Source organism: Polyergus mexicanus, unplaced genomic scaffold (genome assembly GCF_030449975.1).
Source record: "Polyergus mexicanus isolate NDT 795.1 unplaced genomic scaffold, iyPolMexi1.0 SCAF_5, whole genome shotgun sequence".
In the NCBI taxonomy this organism is placed as follows: domain Eukaryota; kingdom Metazoa; phylum Arthropoda; class Insecta; order Hymenoptera; family Formicidae; genus Polyergus; species Polyergus mexicanus.
Genome location: NW_027223325.1, coordinates 1,002,438 through 1,022,860, shown reverse-complemented (window position 1 = coordinate 1,022,860; position 20,423 = coordinate 1,002,438). Strand labels below are relative to the sequence as shown.

The 20,423-nt window shown below is 33.8% G+C and overlaps 1 protein-coding gene across 1 annotated transcript in view; it reads left to right on the top strand.

Annotated features, from left to right (window-relative positions):
- The first annotated feature begins 32 nt into the window (after positions 1 to 32).
- Positions 33 to 20,423, top strand: part of Pnt (ETS transcription factor pointed) — a 101,224-nt gene continuing 80,833 nt past the window's right edge. Inside the window, exons 1-3 of the mRNA XM_070295819.1 lie at positions 33 to 329; positions 6,647 to 6,759; positions 14,475 to 14,676. Of these exons, the coding sequence (XP_070151920.1) occupies positions 6,652 to 6,759; positions 14,475 to 14,676 (310 nt within the window). The 5' untranslated portion in view covers positions 33 to 329; positions 6,647 to 6,651. The remainder of the gene's footprint in view (positions 330 to 6,646; positions 6,760 to 14,474; positions 14,677 to 20,423) is intronic.

Here is a 20,423-nt window from a genome sequence, read left to right as displayed (position 1 = left end):
AAGTCTATGGCCGTACGTCCGTTCGCAAGCCATTGGCCGCGAGGCCGAAATTACGACGCGAGATTAGTAGCGCGTTCAGTTTCATTCATGAAACGTCGGCCGCGGAACTCGGCCATAATACTTTTGTAATCTGTATTGTGCATACGGTCTCGTGCACCGCGTCGTTGCGTTAGTGCTGCTGCCGATGTGCGTGCGTCTCATAGTCGTCCACGTGATTCCCGCTTTGTGTCGCGTTTTTGCATGGTGTTCCCTGGTGCGCGCGATCGGACCGGCTGGAAATTATCACCGATAAACTTCTGGGAAGTCGGTTAACGGCGGGACCGTAGCAGGTGAGTGGAAAAGAACGCGAGAAACTTCAACATCTTCGTGTCGTCCAATGTTTTTTTTCTTTCTTTTTTTTTATTTTTTTTTAATCTTCGCCCTACGATTCGCCAAACTCTCGAACGCGTCGTGTCACGCCGATTTTAGCATTTGTTGCTATGTTCGTAACGTTTATTTTCGCGCCCCGAGCTTCGCGTATGAACGCATCATAAAGAATGGAATTCCTACGATCCAAGGGAGGAGGACGGCGGAGTTTTGACTTCGCTCCGAATAAAGCTGACACTAGAGCTTATTTCTCGACTCGGTTTCGCGTTACTGCGCTTCGCATAAAAAAAAAGAAAAAAAAAAGTTCCCTGAATATCACGAAAAGAAGTTTGCGGCCGAGGATACAGACGGTCGCGCGCATGACAGTATATTTTAACGAAGCGCTATCTCAAAGATATAAGAATAGATACATTTCTTTCTGTTTTCAAATAACCGCCGCACTTATACATGTATTATGCGCGCGCGCGCGCGCGCGCACATAATAAAATAGAAAGATATATGAAAATTTATATTATCATTACTTGCCATTACTTCGTTAACATTTATCCCGAATTTGAGTTTTATGTATAGAGGATATGTTTTTATACTCTCTTGTACTTCTTAAAATCATAAAATATGAAAGTGAAACCGGTAATTTTAATCTTTTGATAAAAAGTTGTTTTACTATAGAAAAATCATATTAAATAAAGCCTGCGGCACACGGTACGATTTTGCGTACTAGATCGCATGCGAGACATTTTCCTAGCAATTATAATGGTTATGCAACTTGAAATATTATTTGCTGCGTATTGCTGTGCGTGCTAGTATGCTAGTTTTTTTGGTAATAGATTCGGTGCTATATTTCGCTATGGTTTTGTTGCTAACTGCAGACAATACTACGACAAAAACGCAAAAAATAAAAATAATAATAAATATAAAGATAAAAGTTATATATATATATATATATATATATATATACATAAGTAATTATGTATTTTATTTATAATTTTGATGATATTAATTTTAACATGTATAAAATTGATATGTATAAAATAAATTAAAAATAAGAGATTTCCTAACCTAATAAAATTAAAAAATTTTTATTAATTCTTCCACAATAAATATCTTGAATCGTATCTTGACTAGATAAGCAATCATTGGCTATTATCTAGAGGATTTTTAGAATCTTGAAGAATTTTGTTGAAATCTCTAGATATTTTATAACTAAAATATTAACCCGACACGTGTAAAATAATCTGCACGTGTGAAGCCAAAACTAGTAACACTCTTATGATCGGAACACGTAGAATACTTCGCTGAACAGCACGCAACGTATCAATGAACAAAATCAGTACGAAAAATCGTACCGTGTGCGGCAGGCTTGAGCTATATAAAATTATCGAGAAATAAATTATGATATAAATAACCGTTGAAAAATTTTTGTTTTTATTTTCTTGCATGCCAGAAAAAAAAAATGAAATAATACGTTTAGCTATTGCCAGACATCAGTTCTTGGACGTACGTATTTTATTTCTCGATCGACATGTGTTATGTTTTGTTATCCCGCATAAAGGTTTATCTTACAAGTCTCTTGCGACTGCAAAATGGAAAAAAATGCTGAAATAGCCTTATCGCAAAATAACAATGAAACCAACTTTGATAACGAGGAAAGGCAATATGATGTCACTCGCCGTGCGAGGTTATCACTACGCGAAAGGTCAATTTAAAATATATAAGAACCGGGAAAATTTCTTTTGGTTATTAGATTTGAGGAAAATCATGTGAAACAAATCATCAAATAAAAAGAGAGATCTTACAAAAACAACTCGGGGACTTTGAATCTTCAAAGGATTGCACCAAAAATTCTTTATCTCTCTCCACGAAACGAATTTATCGTCATTACATTTTTAAACAAATTTTATAATCATTGGATAAATTTAATTGAGGTTTGATCAATTTCTTGGCCTTTTCTAAACTTGTTCTCGAATGTTCGCTCTGGTTATTATGGTATTTAATGATATTTATTGCAACGTACGAGTAAATTCGTAACCATCATTTAAAAGCACCGGTCTTTTATTGCCGGCGATAAAAATGATTTAAATAAGCTGAAACCTTGGAAATGAGAAAGAGAGAAGTGGAATGGTCTGCATGAGAGTTGGTCGAAGGTTTTTTGTATAATTTCTCGGGACTCAGACCGCAAAGCGGCAACGTCGCGACCTGTATATCATCTGTCTCCTTTTATCTCATCATTTCTTTCTGTCTTTCTCTTTTGCCTTTTTTCTTTTTTCTTTTCCCCTTTCCATGTTTCTCTCCTTTTTCTTACCGTTTGCCAAAGATGACGAACGGTGACAAAGGGGGAGAACGCTCCGCAAGAAATGTCACGACGCTTGACTGCTCCGAAACAAGAACGACGATCAGTGTTGTTCGATGAAAGGGAGTTCAGCCTTTCCTAAAAGTTAGTCGCATAAATGTTCGGATATTTAATATTTTATGCGAATTTATGTGAAAAAATAGAGTGGGTATAGTGACAATTCGACGCATTGTTCTCCAGATATTCAAAGCTGCGAATAATTATAGTTGACGAAGATAAATATTTCAAATTAGAAAAATTCTTTGAAAGAAACATGTGTGTGTGTTAAATTATTATTATTATTGAAACGATTCTTTAGTTCCTTAAGTTCTCAATACTCTGGCGTATTTAATGCTTACCGAAATTAATTTCAGATCGCAGAAGGTTAATTTGCAAGTGAGTGATGTAGAGCCTATTTGCGATTCGTCCAAAGTCAACGATGATTCATGATTTTTTTCTTCGCGGACCATCAGCTATGTTGAGTTTGGCATACGGGTGCGTACGCACCAGATACGATATGGAAAGTTTGCCTGCCCGCATCTGGAAACCCAATAACGGCCCCCTCAAGAGAGATATTACGTTGCTTTCATTAAGCTTTAAGACAATAGACACTCTACTTTTGCGATCGGCAGGCTACATGTTGAACACGATATTAATACAATACAGTTTGTTATTTTGTTATTGGAATCTCAAAAACATTCTACCATGTTGTTATTACTACTAGTAATAATTTTACAATAATCTAATATATCCTATATTGCGTATATTATACAATTTTTGATAAATTTAACAATTATACAACTTTTGATAAATTTTAATAAATTTTATAATGTATAATATACAACATATAAAACACTAGAATATATAATTTTAATCAAAAACATTAGAATACACAGGCAATAATTCGGCTTGTTAATAAATCAATCCAAAATCAAGTACCGTAATAAGAATCTTTTAGATACTACGCGAGACAATATCATTTACTTAATTCTGGAATTAGAAAAAATATAAAGAGAGTTAAATATTTCAAAAACTTTAACAAAAAATATAACGAGTTTTCTTTTCTTTATATTAATTTTTAAAAAAAGAAGAAATAGCATCTTAAATCCGTAATTGAACAAATTTCGGCATCGGTTTTAACTATATACAATATATTTTCTCATGGATAAAAGTTAGAATTGATAGTTAGTACGAATGATCGTGCCTCAGCGGATCGCATACGGAGTTTATGCCACGAATAAACGCACAAAAATTGAAACACAAAATTTTAACCGAAAATTTCGGCCTATTTATCTCAAATAATGTTTTTTCTCGAAACTTTTTACCGTCCGGTTCGCCGAAATACAGGTAGACATTATAGACAGTAGACATAGGTTGAAATATATTCCCAAGCATCTTATGTTAATAATGAACTTCAAAAGATTCAGAACAATGACGAGCTCTAAATTCTCAACATTATCTATTAACATCTATAACTTTTTTTTTTAATTTTCGCGTTAAAAAGAAAAGATGTAATAAAAAATGTATTATCAAAGGGGCCAATATATTTACTGATTTTAAATCCACTTTAAACCAGTTATCTATCTCGGCACTTAAACTCCTATTGATAAATAAATAGAATCGGTAGATTGACAATAATGCATAAGTGGAAAGAACATAAAGATTATAAAATTTATATGTAATTATATAATTATTTTACATAATATAATTATTGTATATAATATTTATTATATAAATGTAATATTTTATATAATAAATATTATGTAATATTATTGAAGAGTAAACACGCAGTATTAATATATTTATCGGAATAATATGACGGTTCCAGCTATTTTGTTCTTAAAATATCGATAATTTAAATAATCTTTTGCAATATATTATTATAATAATAATTGTTTGTTAATTATTGACGGTTAATGAAATAACGTCCCGCTTCATTTGCACGCGATAATTTCAACTCTTTTGAATTTATTTACGCGTAATAATTCTTTTTTGATACTTGAAAGTAGCAGGGATTATCGATTGTAATTCGCAATTTCATGAACTTTCACTGGAAATTTATGCGATATCATTCTCTGATGCAGATAAGCATCTGGGTGATAATAAAATATGCCCGATAAATTGTACACTTCGAACAATCGCTGGTATCACATCAAATATGATTAGGCGCACAATCGAACTATTATCGATGCTGATTTATTATTTCTCTTTTCTTTAACGTGACAAGTTATTACATTATTTTCAAAATTATGATTTCAACAAGCAGCGTTATCTTTCATGAAAATATCAATAACTGTCGCGCGTGGACAAAGATAATCGTAAAAGATCTTTCATAGTTATGTACATAAAATTGATGTACTCTCCTTTAATTAACTCTCTTTATCGCTCGTCGAATATCGTGACAGGAATGCTGATAATTTATGAGATAAACTCTATTGGTCCGTTAAGTATTTATTTTATGTTTAATAAAATACATATTATTGTACGGTGTATGAGTTTTCACGCATAAATCACGCTTATTATTCGCGTAAGTTTTAATAATACATCATATACAATCTGTAATCTTTTTAAATTAATATTTCTTTTTAGAATTATATTTGTTTATTATTATATTTTAATATTATATTTGTTTATTATTATATTTGTAAATTTTAAACATCAGATACTGTCAACAAAATGAAGCTTATTAAAAATAATATATAAGACACATAAAGTATACTAAACAATATTAAACAATTTTTTTTTATACGTCATGCATTTGCAAACGATATCATCTGTCGTTACGGATGATAAATTAGACATATTTTAGATCGATAACTTCTAAACGATTTAACGTATTCGCGACAAGTGCTTGCTTCAAAGAAGCTCCGTTTTCTATCCGTTTTGGAACTTATTGTTATAGACGGTATCTCAGAGAGAGAGAGCCGCGTGTAAAGGGTCGTGAGAGAGTAACCGAACAGTTTTCCACCTACCATCTGGCGACTGAGGTTCTTCCAGCCAGAGTAACCTGATCCTCGTCGCGACAGAGATTCGAATACCTCCTGCGCCCCATCCAGCGAGAAACAATAGCTTCCCCTTCCCCGATTATAATCCTCTTCTATTAAATCTTTACAAATAAAATTTAACGAAATTGACTTTACAATAAGAATCTATTCGAATAATAAATTCGAATAATCGATAATAACATGTCGGGAAGCTTTTTTTAATATTTTCGAATTGATTTAAGAGAGGAATAAATAAGATAAAAATTAAATTTTACAAATTTAACAAACACCCGTAATCTTTTATAAACCATTTAAGATATTTAGAATTAAAACTTTTAGCAAAGACAAATTTATGCACAGGTTTCAGCATTGAAACTACGTAATTAAATGCATCTTTTGGTAATTGCTTTATAGTTGTGACTCGAATAAAAATATAATAAAATCATATATAACATTAAATATGAAAAAAATAATTGTAACGGATAACGATGATCGAAGAAATTTTCTGAAATCGATTTCAAGATCATCTAAAAATTGATTTAAAATTAAGTTTTTGAGACTCCGTAACATTCCACACATGCACTGCATCATCAGAACAATTGTACGATGAATTATATATAACCATCGGGAGTGTTAGAACGTTTGCTTCGCTTATATTATTACGCATCGTCTTATGCCGAACGATATCGATCTAAGGGTATCTAAAAGCGAACTATTTAACGGTTGATAAATAAATGTATCCTCGCGAACCAGAATATCGTGCCAAGCCGACGAAGCTGGTGTAAAATTATAATTGGGACATCGTGTCAAGTGATTCAAACGCGAAGGATTATGTAATCCCCAAAATCTTATCCATGTTTTGTTTCATTTATTCATGCGATAACTTAGTTATTTTTTTTACTTGCGCGTACACTAATATTTAAATACCTTGCGATTAAGTTATTAATAAATCATTTCTTTTACACAGTCAAAATGGATATGGAATCCCTGTACGACTACGTGGAGGAAGATCAAGATTTTTACGAAGAAACTCCTGCAACCAGAAAGGGCGGTTATCCTATTGATCACAGATCCATAAAAGTAAGTCCACCAATGACACGTAATAATGTAAGTAGGAAAAATTTCAGACACGTGTTTGTTGCGCGTAAACTTTTGTTTTGAAAATATTTTTATTCCTCGACAAGCGCTATTGAAAAAGCGATTTTTATGTAACGCATTTTTTTTTCTCAAATATCTACAACATAATTATAATAATCTATAATTTTACAGATTTCGTGATATGTGAATTAAATTAATTAAAATTAATACGCAAGTAAAATTATAATTAAAGTTATTTGAAAATTTTATTCAGTTCTCATTTTTTTATAGAAGTGATAATACTTTTACTAGAAATATTTCCAATTAAGTTAATTTAAATATCTCTAATTGTATTTACAACTTACATAAAATGTTATTATTCTTGAAACGACCTCTAGCAAATAATTTAGAACGCATTTTGATGTAATTTGATATACATTTGAAAGTAAGAGAAGGATCCACGAGAGTGTGTTCGAGGACTGTCTATTTTTATTAACTCTATAAAAAGAATGAACATTTATCGCGAATAATGTAATATCGTGTTCAAATAATGGCGATCGAGTGAGGAGCGTTACAGATATATCCCTCGCTTTCGACGACGAGCGCGTTGGCCGAGCTCGGTGATTGTGCGAGTGCCACTAACAATTCGTTCCTTGTCGCTTGTCGCTCTCCGCCTTCGTTTTATGAATGAACGTAGAACCGGCACTTGGCTCCCCCCTCTTACCCCCTCTACCCGCCCTCATCCCCTTTTCTCCCGCTGTCCCCTATTGCGCCTTCAACCTTCAGTCTCTCTGTCACCGACTGACCCTCGTCCGTCTCGCTTCTGCCCTTCGCCTCCGTCATATCTTTCTCTTCCTTTCTCTCTCTATTTCTCTCTTCTCTGTGGTTCCTCTCGTCTCTTCTCTCCCATTTTATCCATCGCTCAGCGAAGCCGAACGCGTTCGGTTGCCGCTGATTCGTACGCTGTGAAACGTCGAACAACAGTTGCGTCGACTGAGACTCTTGGTTCCTTCGATCGGATCAAGCTTCTTCGAGAGGTTCGCGGTGCTGTGAGACATGCAGCGTTTTTGTAGAAATTTTCCAATGATTGTTTAATTATTATTTGATTTTTGACTCTTACTTACATCCTCGTAGTAATTTTAGAAAGTTTTAGAACACTTTATTTCTTTTTCGAAAAAGAAGAATTTATGTATATATAGTGTTGCATTATCAATAGCACTTTATATAAATATATAAAGTTTACATATAAAATACAAGGAGTTAAACCTTTTCTCGATATACAAAGAATAATAAGAGATAAAAAGAGGTATCTGCCATTTTATTCAGTTCACACCAAGATAAAGCAAAGGCATACAAATTTGAGATCAGTTGGAAAAAAAATGATAATAATAGCTTGCTTCTAAATAATTTTTTTTTTTTTTTTTTTTTATCTTGTAAATTAAAACATGTGGTATTGTAGATTGTATTTTTTGATATTTTTTCGTATTTTAATTTAGGATATATGCTTATCACTATGTTATACACTGAAGCCTTGTCATTAATAATATTCCATGTAGCTAGTGACATTTACCAAATGTTAAATTATTAACACTTTTTTTGTCTAGTATTATATTTCTCTAGTTGCAACAATTTAATAAATTTAATATAATTGTAAATTTTTAATCGTAATATTTTTTGTGCATTCCAACTTTAATTGTTTTCGACGCGAAAGTAATAAATATTCTATCGAATTTTCATTACGTTGAAAATCAATATCGAATTTCCAATAAAATCTGCCGCAGCCAAAATTAGAAATAAAAAATATATATATCTCGTATTTCTTTTTCAAGATTGTAGCTATTGGAACATTTTTTTTACAAATCCATTCCAGAGTTCATATAAAGGCTGATTTTTTTTAAATAAATATTAAAGTTAGTCGGTTCGAGCTTATTTAAATGACACAGTCAACTTTAAGTAACGTTTATTAAAACGGCTCGTGGATGAAGCGAAAGACGCGATAGTTAGAGAGAGAGAAAAAAAAGGGCAAATGTCATCATGTGAAAATTGAATGGACCACGCGACCTGAATCGTAGAAATGCGCGTGTGCACCCGGTTAAGAGTGAAATAAGACGTGGAAAAGGCATGGTGCGCGGGAGGAAATGCGACGCGAACAAACCAGAGAGGAGAGAGAAAGGGAAACCTAAGCCGCCAGAAATAGCCATCCCTTCCCGCATCACATGCGGCCAGACCTTCTTGCATGCGCCTCTGGCCGTTCTAGTCGCATGCACCGTTGACTCTGCCTTGCCTACGTCATACATTTGCCCATCGCAGCGACGTCGACAACGACGGTGCGGCAATACTTTGTCGTCGTCGTCGTCGTCGTCCTACACGCCATTCTCTCGTTCTTTGATTTTTTTTTTTCTACGTATCTTCCCCATATGATGGCGAAAGCCATAATGTAATTCCAATTGCGTCGCCTCCTTTTGTTACACGTTTCACATATCTGTATTTTTGGGACATTTTGATAGTTTCTCATTAGCATAGAAGAATGTAAAGCACAGATTATCAGCCCTCTCTCTCTCTCTCTCTCTCTCTCTCTCTCTCTCTCTCTCTCTTTCTATATATACATATTTTGCAACGTCTCGCGCGTATTCCATTTTTTTTCCTCGTTATTAAACATCGAGCGCTATTATTACATCGCGTCTTTCATCGTTCGTTATAATATTTTTGTTACAGACTACCCACGTAATGCACATGCGCCTCGCAGCTAGTGCACTCACATCCCACGCCTTCCATTCTTGGCCTCCTATCCGTTCTTTGCTTTCGTATGCACGACGGCACAAAGATATATAAAAAAGGACAACGTAATTTTAGTTTCATTTAACACGATCTTTATACAAAACGCTGCGATATCGTACACGTTGCTTTTAAAGCACGCGTATCTCTTTTCATAGCATTTTCCTCCTCGCTGTTTTGATAGATGAAATTTTTCGTCGCATACAACCTAAGTTTCTCCTTCATTCGTTGCACACTTTATCTACGCAATGTCCGTTTATCGGTTTTTCAGAATCTCGGCTTCTTCATTCATCATCGAACGAAGGCGATATTAAAAGACGATGTCACACTGTACATTCCAACAATCGTGATATATGTTCATAATCATACAGGCGAGAAGGGATACTTTTAATATTTAGTTTAATATTTTAGTACATATAATTTTGCAATTTATATTCCCGATTGAAAAAGAATTTTAACATATAAATTTATAAAGCATTCGATAAACGCATACACACACATATCAGGTTATGATTATGATCGTTTTAATCTTCCACCATTAATAGTAGGTTGCCCAGTTGATTTAATGACTGAAAACTTAGCCATCGATCTCAAATTAAGCTTCATGGGCGCGGTCTATCCGTTTCCTTCCTCATTCCTTAAGCGCGATATATTTCTAGCAATATTGTTATAACATTCTTTTATAACATTCGATTCTATGGATGTTGACACATAGCTCGAACTTACGTAAAACGCATACGTTTATAAAAATATTTCTTTAATATATCATTTATTTCATTGTACAATCTGACCATATCCTCTCTATTACGATTATGCGAAGTTTATTTTCTCTATCTCAGTGCATGGCATTATCAATTGTCGAATTATCGACAAGAACTATTAATAAATGCATCAGTGATATAAACGTGACGTGCAAAAATATAGAAATTATTATTCTCACGATTTAAACATGTATTATTCCATCGTTATTGGAAATTTCATACGCTAATTAATCACCCACGACGAAAATATTTATCAGAGTTTCATAAATAATGCGGTTACACCATTTTTGCATGAAATGTAAACTCGACGTCTACTCGTTATAAATAAGGGAAACGCCATTGATTTTTGCGATAAGTTATTAATGAGAATCGCGTGAATGGACGTTTGCTAATCTAATTTCGTCCGCATTCGAAGTGGATATAATCGTAGCTACGTCTGACCAATTAATTAATCAGCGTAATCGATAAGATATCGAGGTCGGCAAATCCAATGCAAGAACAAAGTTGGTTCACGTGGTTTCGTAATGTCGCAAACATATATGTCTGTGATTTCTTGATGTTTTGTTTTTTCAATTAATATAATATTGTATTATCATCTAACGGAGAGCTTATATTTTCGTCGCAGCAATTTGATAATATTCATATCTGTCGCGTATCGTTTGTGGAATTAACACGCAATCTTGCACAATCTTCTTCTTCTGCATTACGTATTATCACAATTTCCATCATAAAAAACATTGTATTGATTTTACAGAGATATTCTATATAAACATTAATTAGAATTTATGCGTTACAGGTTTTTTGTGATTCTGTACTTAAAAAAAAAGACGGAAAATTACTCAGTCTTTGATTAACTTTAATTAATATTCACACGTTAAGAATTGATCGGTAGAAAAATGTATAGAGTCTATAGAGAAATAGACAACGCTTACGCAAAACATCTGCCATTTAATTATTGGATTCCAAACTTGTAACGTATTTAATTATTGAATTGGATCAAGCAATAGATTAAAAATTCAGTAATTTATACAATTGTACAATAATCATAGAACAGTACTGTCGTATTAATTATTAGTCTTCAGCTCGATACACGCGCGATTGATCGAGAAATCAAACAGCTGACAATGAGTATATGCGCCGTCGTTTTCTCCAATATATCATTCGCGCGCGTATCGATAAGCTACATCTTATTTTTAAACACACGAATACAATACATAAACATATACATGCAGTATCCCGAAATAATAAAAAAATATCAATATCCCGCCTAGTTCGATTTTCCGCTTCGCGTGAAGTTTCTTTCATCTGTCAGATGATCAGATGATCGGCTATGCACGCACTTTGCATATTGACTCACTCCAAATGCATTGCCCACGTCGATTTAATTTCCATATGGTTTTTCACACCTGCTTCAATGACTTTGACAAAAAACGTCTCGTTAGTTAATTATATTTATCGCGTGATGCGAGATAATACGCTATATAAGGAATGAGTTTGTGTGACGATATACGTATTGGAATATCGAATTATACACGCAAGCACATAAGACATAAAGAATTTTACACGCGTATTTAACGCAGACACGCGTGTTTGACGCAGACGCTAACATAAATTATACTCGATACAACATTATTTCAATCGTGATATCAAATCGAGTACTATCGAATATCGATCGGGATTACCTTTCGCTTGGATGGAACGCGAGTTGAACAATTCGAGGCATACATATCAAGATGAATTGTACATTTCGTAAGGATCTGCATTTTCTGCATAACTCGTTCCATCTCGTGTCCGTTAAATAATATTTTCCTATCATTCTTCTTTCTCCATCTTTTTCCTTTTATCAGGCATCTTATATTAAAAGCGAGATGGGGGTGACAAACAACTTGCGGGGTATTTCGCATCTATGATGTCGGCACAAAATTTATCTTATCGCTTGATGGCTTAAATGTCGCGCGTGCACGATCGAACGTTCACGCTACAAAGTGATCTGATTTAATACTGCGCTCATCGATAGAATTGGCTGTTGCTATATTATGTACGCGTGGTCACTTTACCGAGAATACCCCTTACAGAGAAGTCATCAAAGAAAATAAAGTAAATGTATCGGTTGTGAAATATTGATACAAATACGATGATTCTCCGTTCATATATACATGTGTACGATTATCGTTTTATCGTGTTTTTTTTTTTTTTTTTTTTTTTTTTTAATAAAGAAGAAAATGTTAGATATTTATGCATGATATCGTGGTGACAAAACGAAAAGTTTGTCAGTTGTCATAAATATAATATAGTTTTTTCCGACATATACATTATTATTACTCATTGCTTTTTTCATGTTTTTATAAAATATGATGATGCGTATATCTTTGGGATGCATGCACTTTTTGTTTCGTCACTCAATGTTTGTTTTTTTAACTCATCTTATCATACTAGGGAGGTATGCAGATTATGTCATGCTTATCGTACAAGTCTTTAAATAATATAAATTATCATATTTAATATATTCGAAAATGGTGTTCATATCCGTTAGGTCATATACGTGGCATGTCTGACATGAATGGAAGAGATCTTCAATACACGCATACGCCGGGGTTATAAAAATTACGCAAAGTTCATGCGCTCGAATTGCCGCTCATTGATAATGATTATTCATGAATGAATCGATCTAGTTTCTCAATCGTAACTTATCTCGCGATATTCTCGGATCCGCCGCGTTCCTTGATTCAGTTTTCCTCTTCGTTGCCGACGTCGTTGCATGTACCACCGTGCGAATAGATTTACATGTCTGAAAGGACTATTACCGGGAACACGTCTGAAAGTCTACTTTTGCCGTCAGCGATAAACAATCGTGCTTGCTGCTATCGAGATTTTACGAGATAACGCGCATTCCTTGCAAATTGCAGCTGCTATTGATTCTCTCGAAGTAACATCATAAATATTGCGCGGCGAGGATCGTATCAAATATAATACAGAGATAGCATATTCTTTCTCCTTCCTCAAGTTCTTTGCTTTAGATGGAAAGAATTTCATTCAATCAATCTCGATTCGTTCTGCAATTCGCGATAACCGATATTAACGCTTCCCCAAGTATCCAAGAGCTTGCAGTCCGAGATAAAAATTTGCGTACAATTTTTCAACAAGGTCACGGTTAACGTTGATGAACAAATAATGCGACTGTGTCATCGGCACACATCAGCATTCTGCCATCTTATCGCATATAACCACCGGAATTTTACTCGCAGATAGGTCGTTGTAGACGACATCTCGGTCACGTATTATTGATGAATGCAATGAATGGATAAGATCTTCGTTCAGCATCAAATATAGATGACGAAAGAGGAAGAAATGGATAAATAAATAGAAATCAATATAAAAAGATCGTATGAGGAAAGATGTTGGAATAGAATGTGACAGAGTTTTATATGTATATATAATATATATATATATCCAATCTTTTTAAAATATCATGATTATAGTCGTAATATATTTATATAATGTTATCAAACTAGATAACTTTTTTTTTTTTTTTTTTTTTTTTTTTTCCATTAAACCAGAAGAATTTTTTCAAGTCGATCAAAAAGATATGTTTGCGCATGTCGAGAGGAGACTATCTTTTAAATTTCTTCTTCCGTACGAGTCACGTTCATTGATTCCTCGTAGTACTAGATCGCGACACGCGCGCGTTACACGTCGTTACGTCACTCCATCGGCGACGTTTCATTCAACTCGAAGTCTTTCATACGAAGGTCAAGCGAGTCGTGACTATATATCGCCGGCACGAGCGTACACTCTCTTCATTCTTTTTCCGCTTCGAGCTGCGTCCCCTTCTTTTCTTCATTCCATTCTTTCTCGACAAGTAATGTGCACCGCTTCCACCTTGTCGAGAGCAGCCAATCGTTATACCTTTACTTTGCCTCTTCACTGTTCACCGTTTGACTATGTAAAATTTTTTACCTGAATTTTGTTCTTCTTATGTCGAAAAATATTTATACTTTGAACGATTTTAGATAAGGATGTTAAACTATTGGCACAAACAAAATAAAAGATCTTATTGCATATTGCTATAAAAAAATACGCAATATTTATCGCAGCAAAGTTTTTTTTTTTTTCCCATAGATAAAAACGAGCGGTATGCGTGTATGTCAACTTGAGTTAATAACGTGTATTTTTATTTACTAGCGCGATGTTCGAAGCATGGGCAGCTTTTTGGCCAACGGTATTACCGATGGCAGCGGTATGCTGACGATAATGACGAAATTGAAACAAGAGCTGTTTTCCGATGCCGAAGAAGAGAGCCTGGTGCCGACCCTCCCTGGCAGAGACACCTCGATGCAGAAGGTACCCTCCGTCTCGGACCTCTCTGATCCGGAAAGCTCCTTAGGTGAGTTTTTACAATCAGTATGTTTCGATGTTTCAAGTTGTCCTCTCAGTCAAGACAAAACTTTTAAAGAGCAATTCACATGCAAACAGTCTAACAATAAGGATATATTAAATTATAATAATCTAATAATATTCAATATTTTATTATTTAAATTTATTTAAATATATTATTTTGAATTAATAAAAAAAAAACTTTGACTATTGAATACTTTATTTTTTTGAATTTATTTGGAAATTTACATGAATGGGAAGAATTTACCAAAAATATTTTATTATAAATATTTCTCTCTTTCTATCTCTTTTTTTTTAAAACACTTTTTGAAGAAATTGTATCTCTCTTATGGATCAATCTTTAAATGTTTAGCAGTTTTTAATGGGGCATTTTTTTAAATTTCATAATATGATAATTTCTAAGGCTTGTAGTTCCTTCTTGTTGAATATTTTATCTTGTTACTAATAGCACGTGTCAACGGCGTGAGAATATTTTACGAGGCTATTTGTCCAGACAGTGTAATAATTATCAAGTTTAATATTCTCATTGAGCGGTCACTCACGGACATGGAATGATTTTTTGCCAAGTTTAAAAGCTATTTGTCACCTAAAAAAACACAATATATATATCGTCTACATAGATATTTTGTCGTCTTTAATAAGAAAAAAACTTATTTTAATTTGCCCAAAAACTGCAAAATTGTAAAGTGTCTTTGTAGTATTTATTTATTGTATATATATATAAAGATATATGAACGCGCAATTTCTCGGAATGATAAAGGGACAAAGTGATAATGCGAAGAAAAGTGAAATCGGCTCTTTCAAAGTCGCCTCTTGAAATACGAGAGCGACTATATGATTCCGATATAGTGTTGTGTTAACGTTGGATCTCGACACTTAAAAGGTACACTTACATCCGATGACGCTAGCATAATACGAACAGCTAGCTAAGAGTGCGAGCTGCACTTACACATATGTACTATTTGTTCAATTAGATCGCGCGCATTCTATTGCGCCTAGTGCACTATATCAAATGAAATATACTGGGTCGGATATGCATTCTACTTTTGATATAAAAAAATAAGCTTGTTCTAAGCTATTTTATGATAATATATTTTAATGATTTTTTAAAACATTATCTTACACATCGACTTCAAGCTGTAAATAAATATCATCTCCCTCGCTAGTTGAAAGATTAACGTAGCAGTTATATGTATATTGCTAATTAAGGCTTATAATAAACAGTATAAAATTATAAGTTTTACATGCCTACATATATTATATATAGAAAAAAAGATATATATATATATATATTTTTTTTTTTTTAGTATTATGTATATTTTTTCAAAAATTAATGTATTTTTTCTCTCAAAATAATATCGAGTAGTTTACAAGCTATTCTCTCATATACAATTTATATTTATATTAGAATAGAAGAAACGGACTATAAAATTAATCTCTCAATAACCGAGAAGAAAGAAATGTTGCAAATTTTATTCGCAAATAAAGACGCGTAATAAAATTTCAACAATATTTCTCGCAAAAATTTTAATATTACCCTAGTGTATTCCCATTATTTCAATAAGGTCTTTGAATAACGCGCGATTAAAGTAAAACCTTAATAAAGCGAAGGGAAGTGAATTTTGTCATGTTGAAAATCGGAATTTTCTAGGACGATTGTATCGTGTGCGACTGGCAGTGCGAGTCATCCTTGTTACTCGCGGCTCGTCGTGCACGATCAAAATGTAGCGAGAATTTACGAATTGGATAATCAGCAGCATCCTCATTAAAGCCCCCCCACTAAACGCCCCCGCCTTCCATTCTCTTTCGGATACGCGTATGAGGCTGCACGTACGCGTCGGACGCGTCGCCCCCACTTATTTATCCGCTCTTATTCGGCTTCGAGAGGGTATGAGAATTTTTCAGTGATTCTACGCTTTTTTTTCTCTAACGACTCTAAGCTCACACGTGTAACCGCATATGTGTGAATTATTCTTATAAATATTTAGGTTTATTATATCCGAGACAGACGGATAACAAATTATGTTTTTTAAATAATTGCGCGATAACGAGATGTCAACAACATTTGTTGATTTTATACATCGTATCATTATCCGATAAACTTGAAAAATGTGCAGAGAAAGAAGTGAGAGAGGAATAAAACAGATATTTATAGGAGTGAGAGAAAAAAGTGTATGTGTGGCATATTTAAATAACCGAAAAATATTTATACATACTGCCATTGATATTTTTGAACATTCTTACGTTTTTGAAGAAGTGTTTGATGTTAGTTTTGCAAATATAAAAGAAATGTCGAAAATTTTCTCCTGGAATATACATTTATATTATTTATACTTGCCTAAGTTTTCGAATTTACCACTTTCTTTCTCTTACACGTCTGAATTAAAAATATTACGAGGGATATTTTAATCTTCTCGAATAATTTTATATTGTTCGTTAAAATAAACTTCATTCATTGTGTTCAAATAATCATAATTTTAACATTCCACGTGAAACGTTTTATATTTTCCCGCGTATACATTAAATAAATTTAAATATATCTTGAAGAGATATTAAAAACATTCTCTTTAATTTTAGCATATGTTGCAATTACCATTTGTGCTATATATAAAACGTTAACGCTACAAACTGAAAAGTCTTTTTGCTTCGATCTATTCTGCTGCATTACTTAAAATGGAAATACCAATGTGCCGGTTAAAAGCGTTAAAAAAAATCTATCTATAAGTTAGAAATGTATCCCACGCATTTAGCAATTAGAACATAAGCAACGCTATGTAAATACGAGCGTAGGGTTTCAATTGAACAGTAACGGAGTGATTATACCGTAATAACGACCGTGTAATAACGCAATTTAAACGGATAAATCGCATATGATTAACCGATTTATTACGCATGTTATTTAACTTTTGGTGCGCGTGAACCACATATTGCTCGTGATGTCATTTATCGGCGAGCGAGCCGTTATACGTAGCCAATAATTGCTCAAGATAGATTCATCGTCACTCGCATACCAATACTCGGATCTGTATGTTAAATTGCGAACGTCCATTGTTAACGGCTATTAACGACTATAACGACTACAACGAATATCAGTTTGACACGTGATTACCGCATGATGTAATGCCTCGGTTCGAGAAACACATAACTAAAAACGGAACGCAGGCGGCTCTTCATTTACGACACTTATGTAAAATATATTCATTTATTCATATTTTTGTTTACAATTCTTTTATAAATTTGCAAATGACAAATTTTTTTTTCAAAATTGCTCTTTATCCATCGATATATGATAAATATTTTTTTAAATTATAATTGCAGATATAATTTTTATAATATGTAATATTAGGCAGAGAGAGAGAAAGAAGCACATAAATATCACATACTCAAATATATCAACTATTGTCACAATCGTTCTTTGAATTTTCCATTATATTTACACGGCCATAATCTATAGATCTATACTTTGCGCACACTTTTTTCATAACAATCCCCAATACTATTGTCCAACGATCGAACGTTCGATCTTTGCTTACAACACGCTGCCATAGATGACAGACGGTAGGTAGATAATGTTTTATGCAAATAGCCATTGTCTATCTTGACATTGACGCGATGGTGAGATTTGTTTTGCGCTTCTTATGTGACTGTCCGTCGTTGCGCACACCGTAGTAACGCGCTCGTGTCACGAATTCTCAACACTATGATAAATCCCGGCTTTCGCGCGCGTGCTCGTAAAGATATGTCGTCTCATAAATATGAATTCGAATTCCGTGGCAAACACCGTGTCGGGCCAAGGAACTTCGAGGAAAGTTTAGTCACACCGCGCGCGATATACCATCCTTAACTTAATACTCAAATACAAGAGATGCCTATTTAAAGCTTGCTTAAAGTAGCAAAATATAAAAATCTTTCCGCACAAATATGATTTAGACTCCAAATTACACGTTTGCGCTAATATTTTACGTTAAATGTGTAAATTGCTCTTCGTATCTTAATTGCATCTTAATTGTCTCAGAGCATAAGTATATACATGTTATTCTTCTCTTTTCCTATCTTTTAGCACATAAACTTTATTAAATAACGTATTTCTTAAAACGAAAAGATTATTATTATCGTTATTAGATAAAATAGCCTTTAAACAGAAATGTTTTCTATTGATATTAGAAACAAGATCCGAAAAACTTTCGATAAATTATAAAAAAAAAAAATTCCAAAATTTATTTAGGAGATTTACCGAGACTGATGTCTTGTGACTTGTAAACTTTGCGGCATTAAAATTCATCTGTTATATATTTTCATATCTATTTCCTCGCGTATTACATATATTTATTGTATGACGCAATCATGTAAACTTTAATTCTTTGTTAAAAAAAAAAGATCTTTGTCGTTGTCGGTCCCGTGAGTACAAGAGCCAACATCTTTTCCATTTATTCCGCGGTCAAATCGACACCGGATGATCGAACCTCGTTAAATTACGTGCTCCGACTTAGTAAAGGATCCCGCCCCGCTACCGCGTATATCCTTATCTTTTTGTCTCGTGCCTCCGTCTGTTAATCGTAAATCGACATCCCCACATATCTCCAAGTCAAAAATAGTATAATTTACATAAATTTTTATGCGAGACGTATGAGAGTAAGCAAATTAAATCTCTGTCATTTTTATCTTATATTTTTCTCAAGATTTTCTAAATATTCTTTACATGCGTATTTATTTATAAAAAGAAAAAAATACATCTGATATATGTGTATGTTGAATCCGCGCGAGTTTAAATCTCTCGCGTGGATTTTTTATTCCGCTATAATAACATACACGCCGACTTTATGACTGTTATCATCATAGCCAGCTCATCAAATTCAATCAATAAATATTCCGAGAGATTCTTAGAGAGGCGGAGCAGCGACAGGGGATTGTAAAAAAGATTAAATTGTGCAGCGAATTCGAATTTATTTAAGCGTTATCGGGAAAAGGAGAGTCGAATGAGGCAGAGAGATGCGGAGAGAAATTTCGCCAAGCCTTACATCTGTGTGAGAATATACGAAAGACGAACGGGGGGGTTCTTTCGGTGAGAAAACGGAGAGGAGGAGAAAAATCGTCGGGTAGTCAATACATTAGCCGCTACGAATGATTTATTATACATATATTTATTATCCGATCGTGTATCATATCTTTATAAATAGTTCAAAGTAAATCCCACTCGCGAGAGACCAACATTCAATATATTTGTCTCTCTTCTCTTTAATCTTTTGTAAATATATAAAATATACGATATATATATATATATATCTTTTTATATAATATGGAATATAATTCTATTCATTTTTCAATCTTGAATTTGAAACATGCAATGCACACTTCTCTCTCCCTCTCGTATATACAAGAAAGACTACTGTCAAACTACTTGTCCACGTGCGCGTATTATCTATTTTTTTTATTATTATTATTTTTTTTTTATAAACATCTAAATAGGAATGTCCAGTATACCGGGGAAACATTTATGACGCTTAGTGTACATCGCGCGAAATGCGTAACCGCAGCTGTGCGTGCGATCGAGCTCCCTCTCCCTCCCGCTACATTCATACTACCGTCTTTCCTCCCTATCTCTCTCTCCCTCCCTCCCTCTCTTTCTCTCTCTCTCTTTCTGTCTCTTTCTCTCGACGTTCGTTTTGCTTACCTACCTATCTAACCGAGATCAGAGACAGATACGATTCTCACGTCCTCGATCGTCGGCGATGGCGA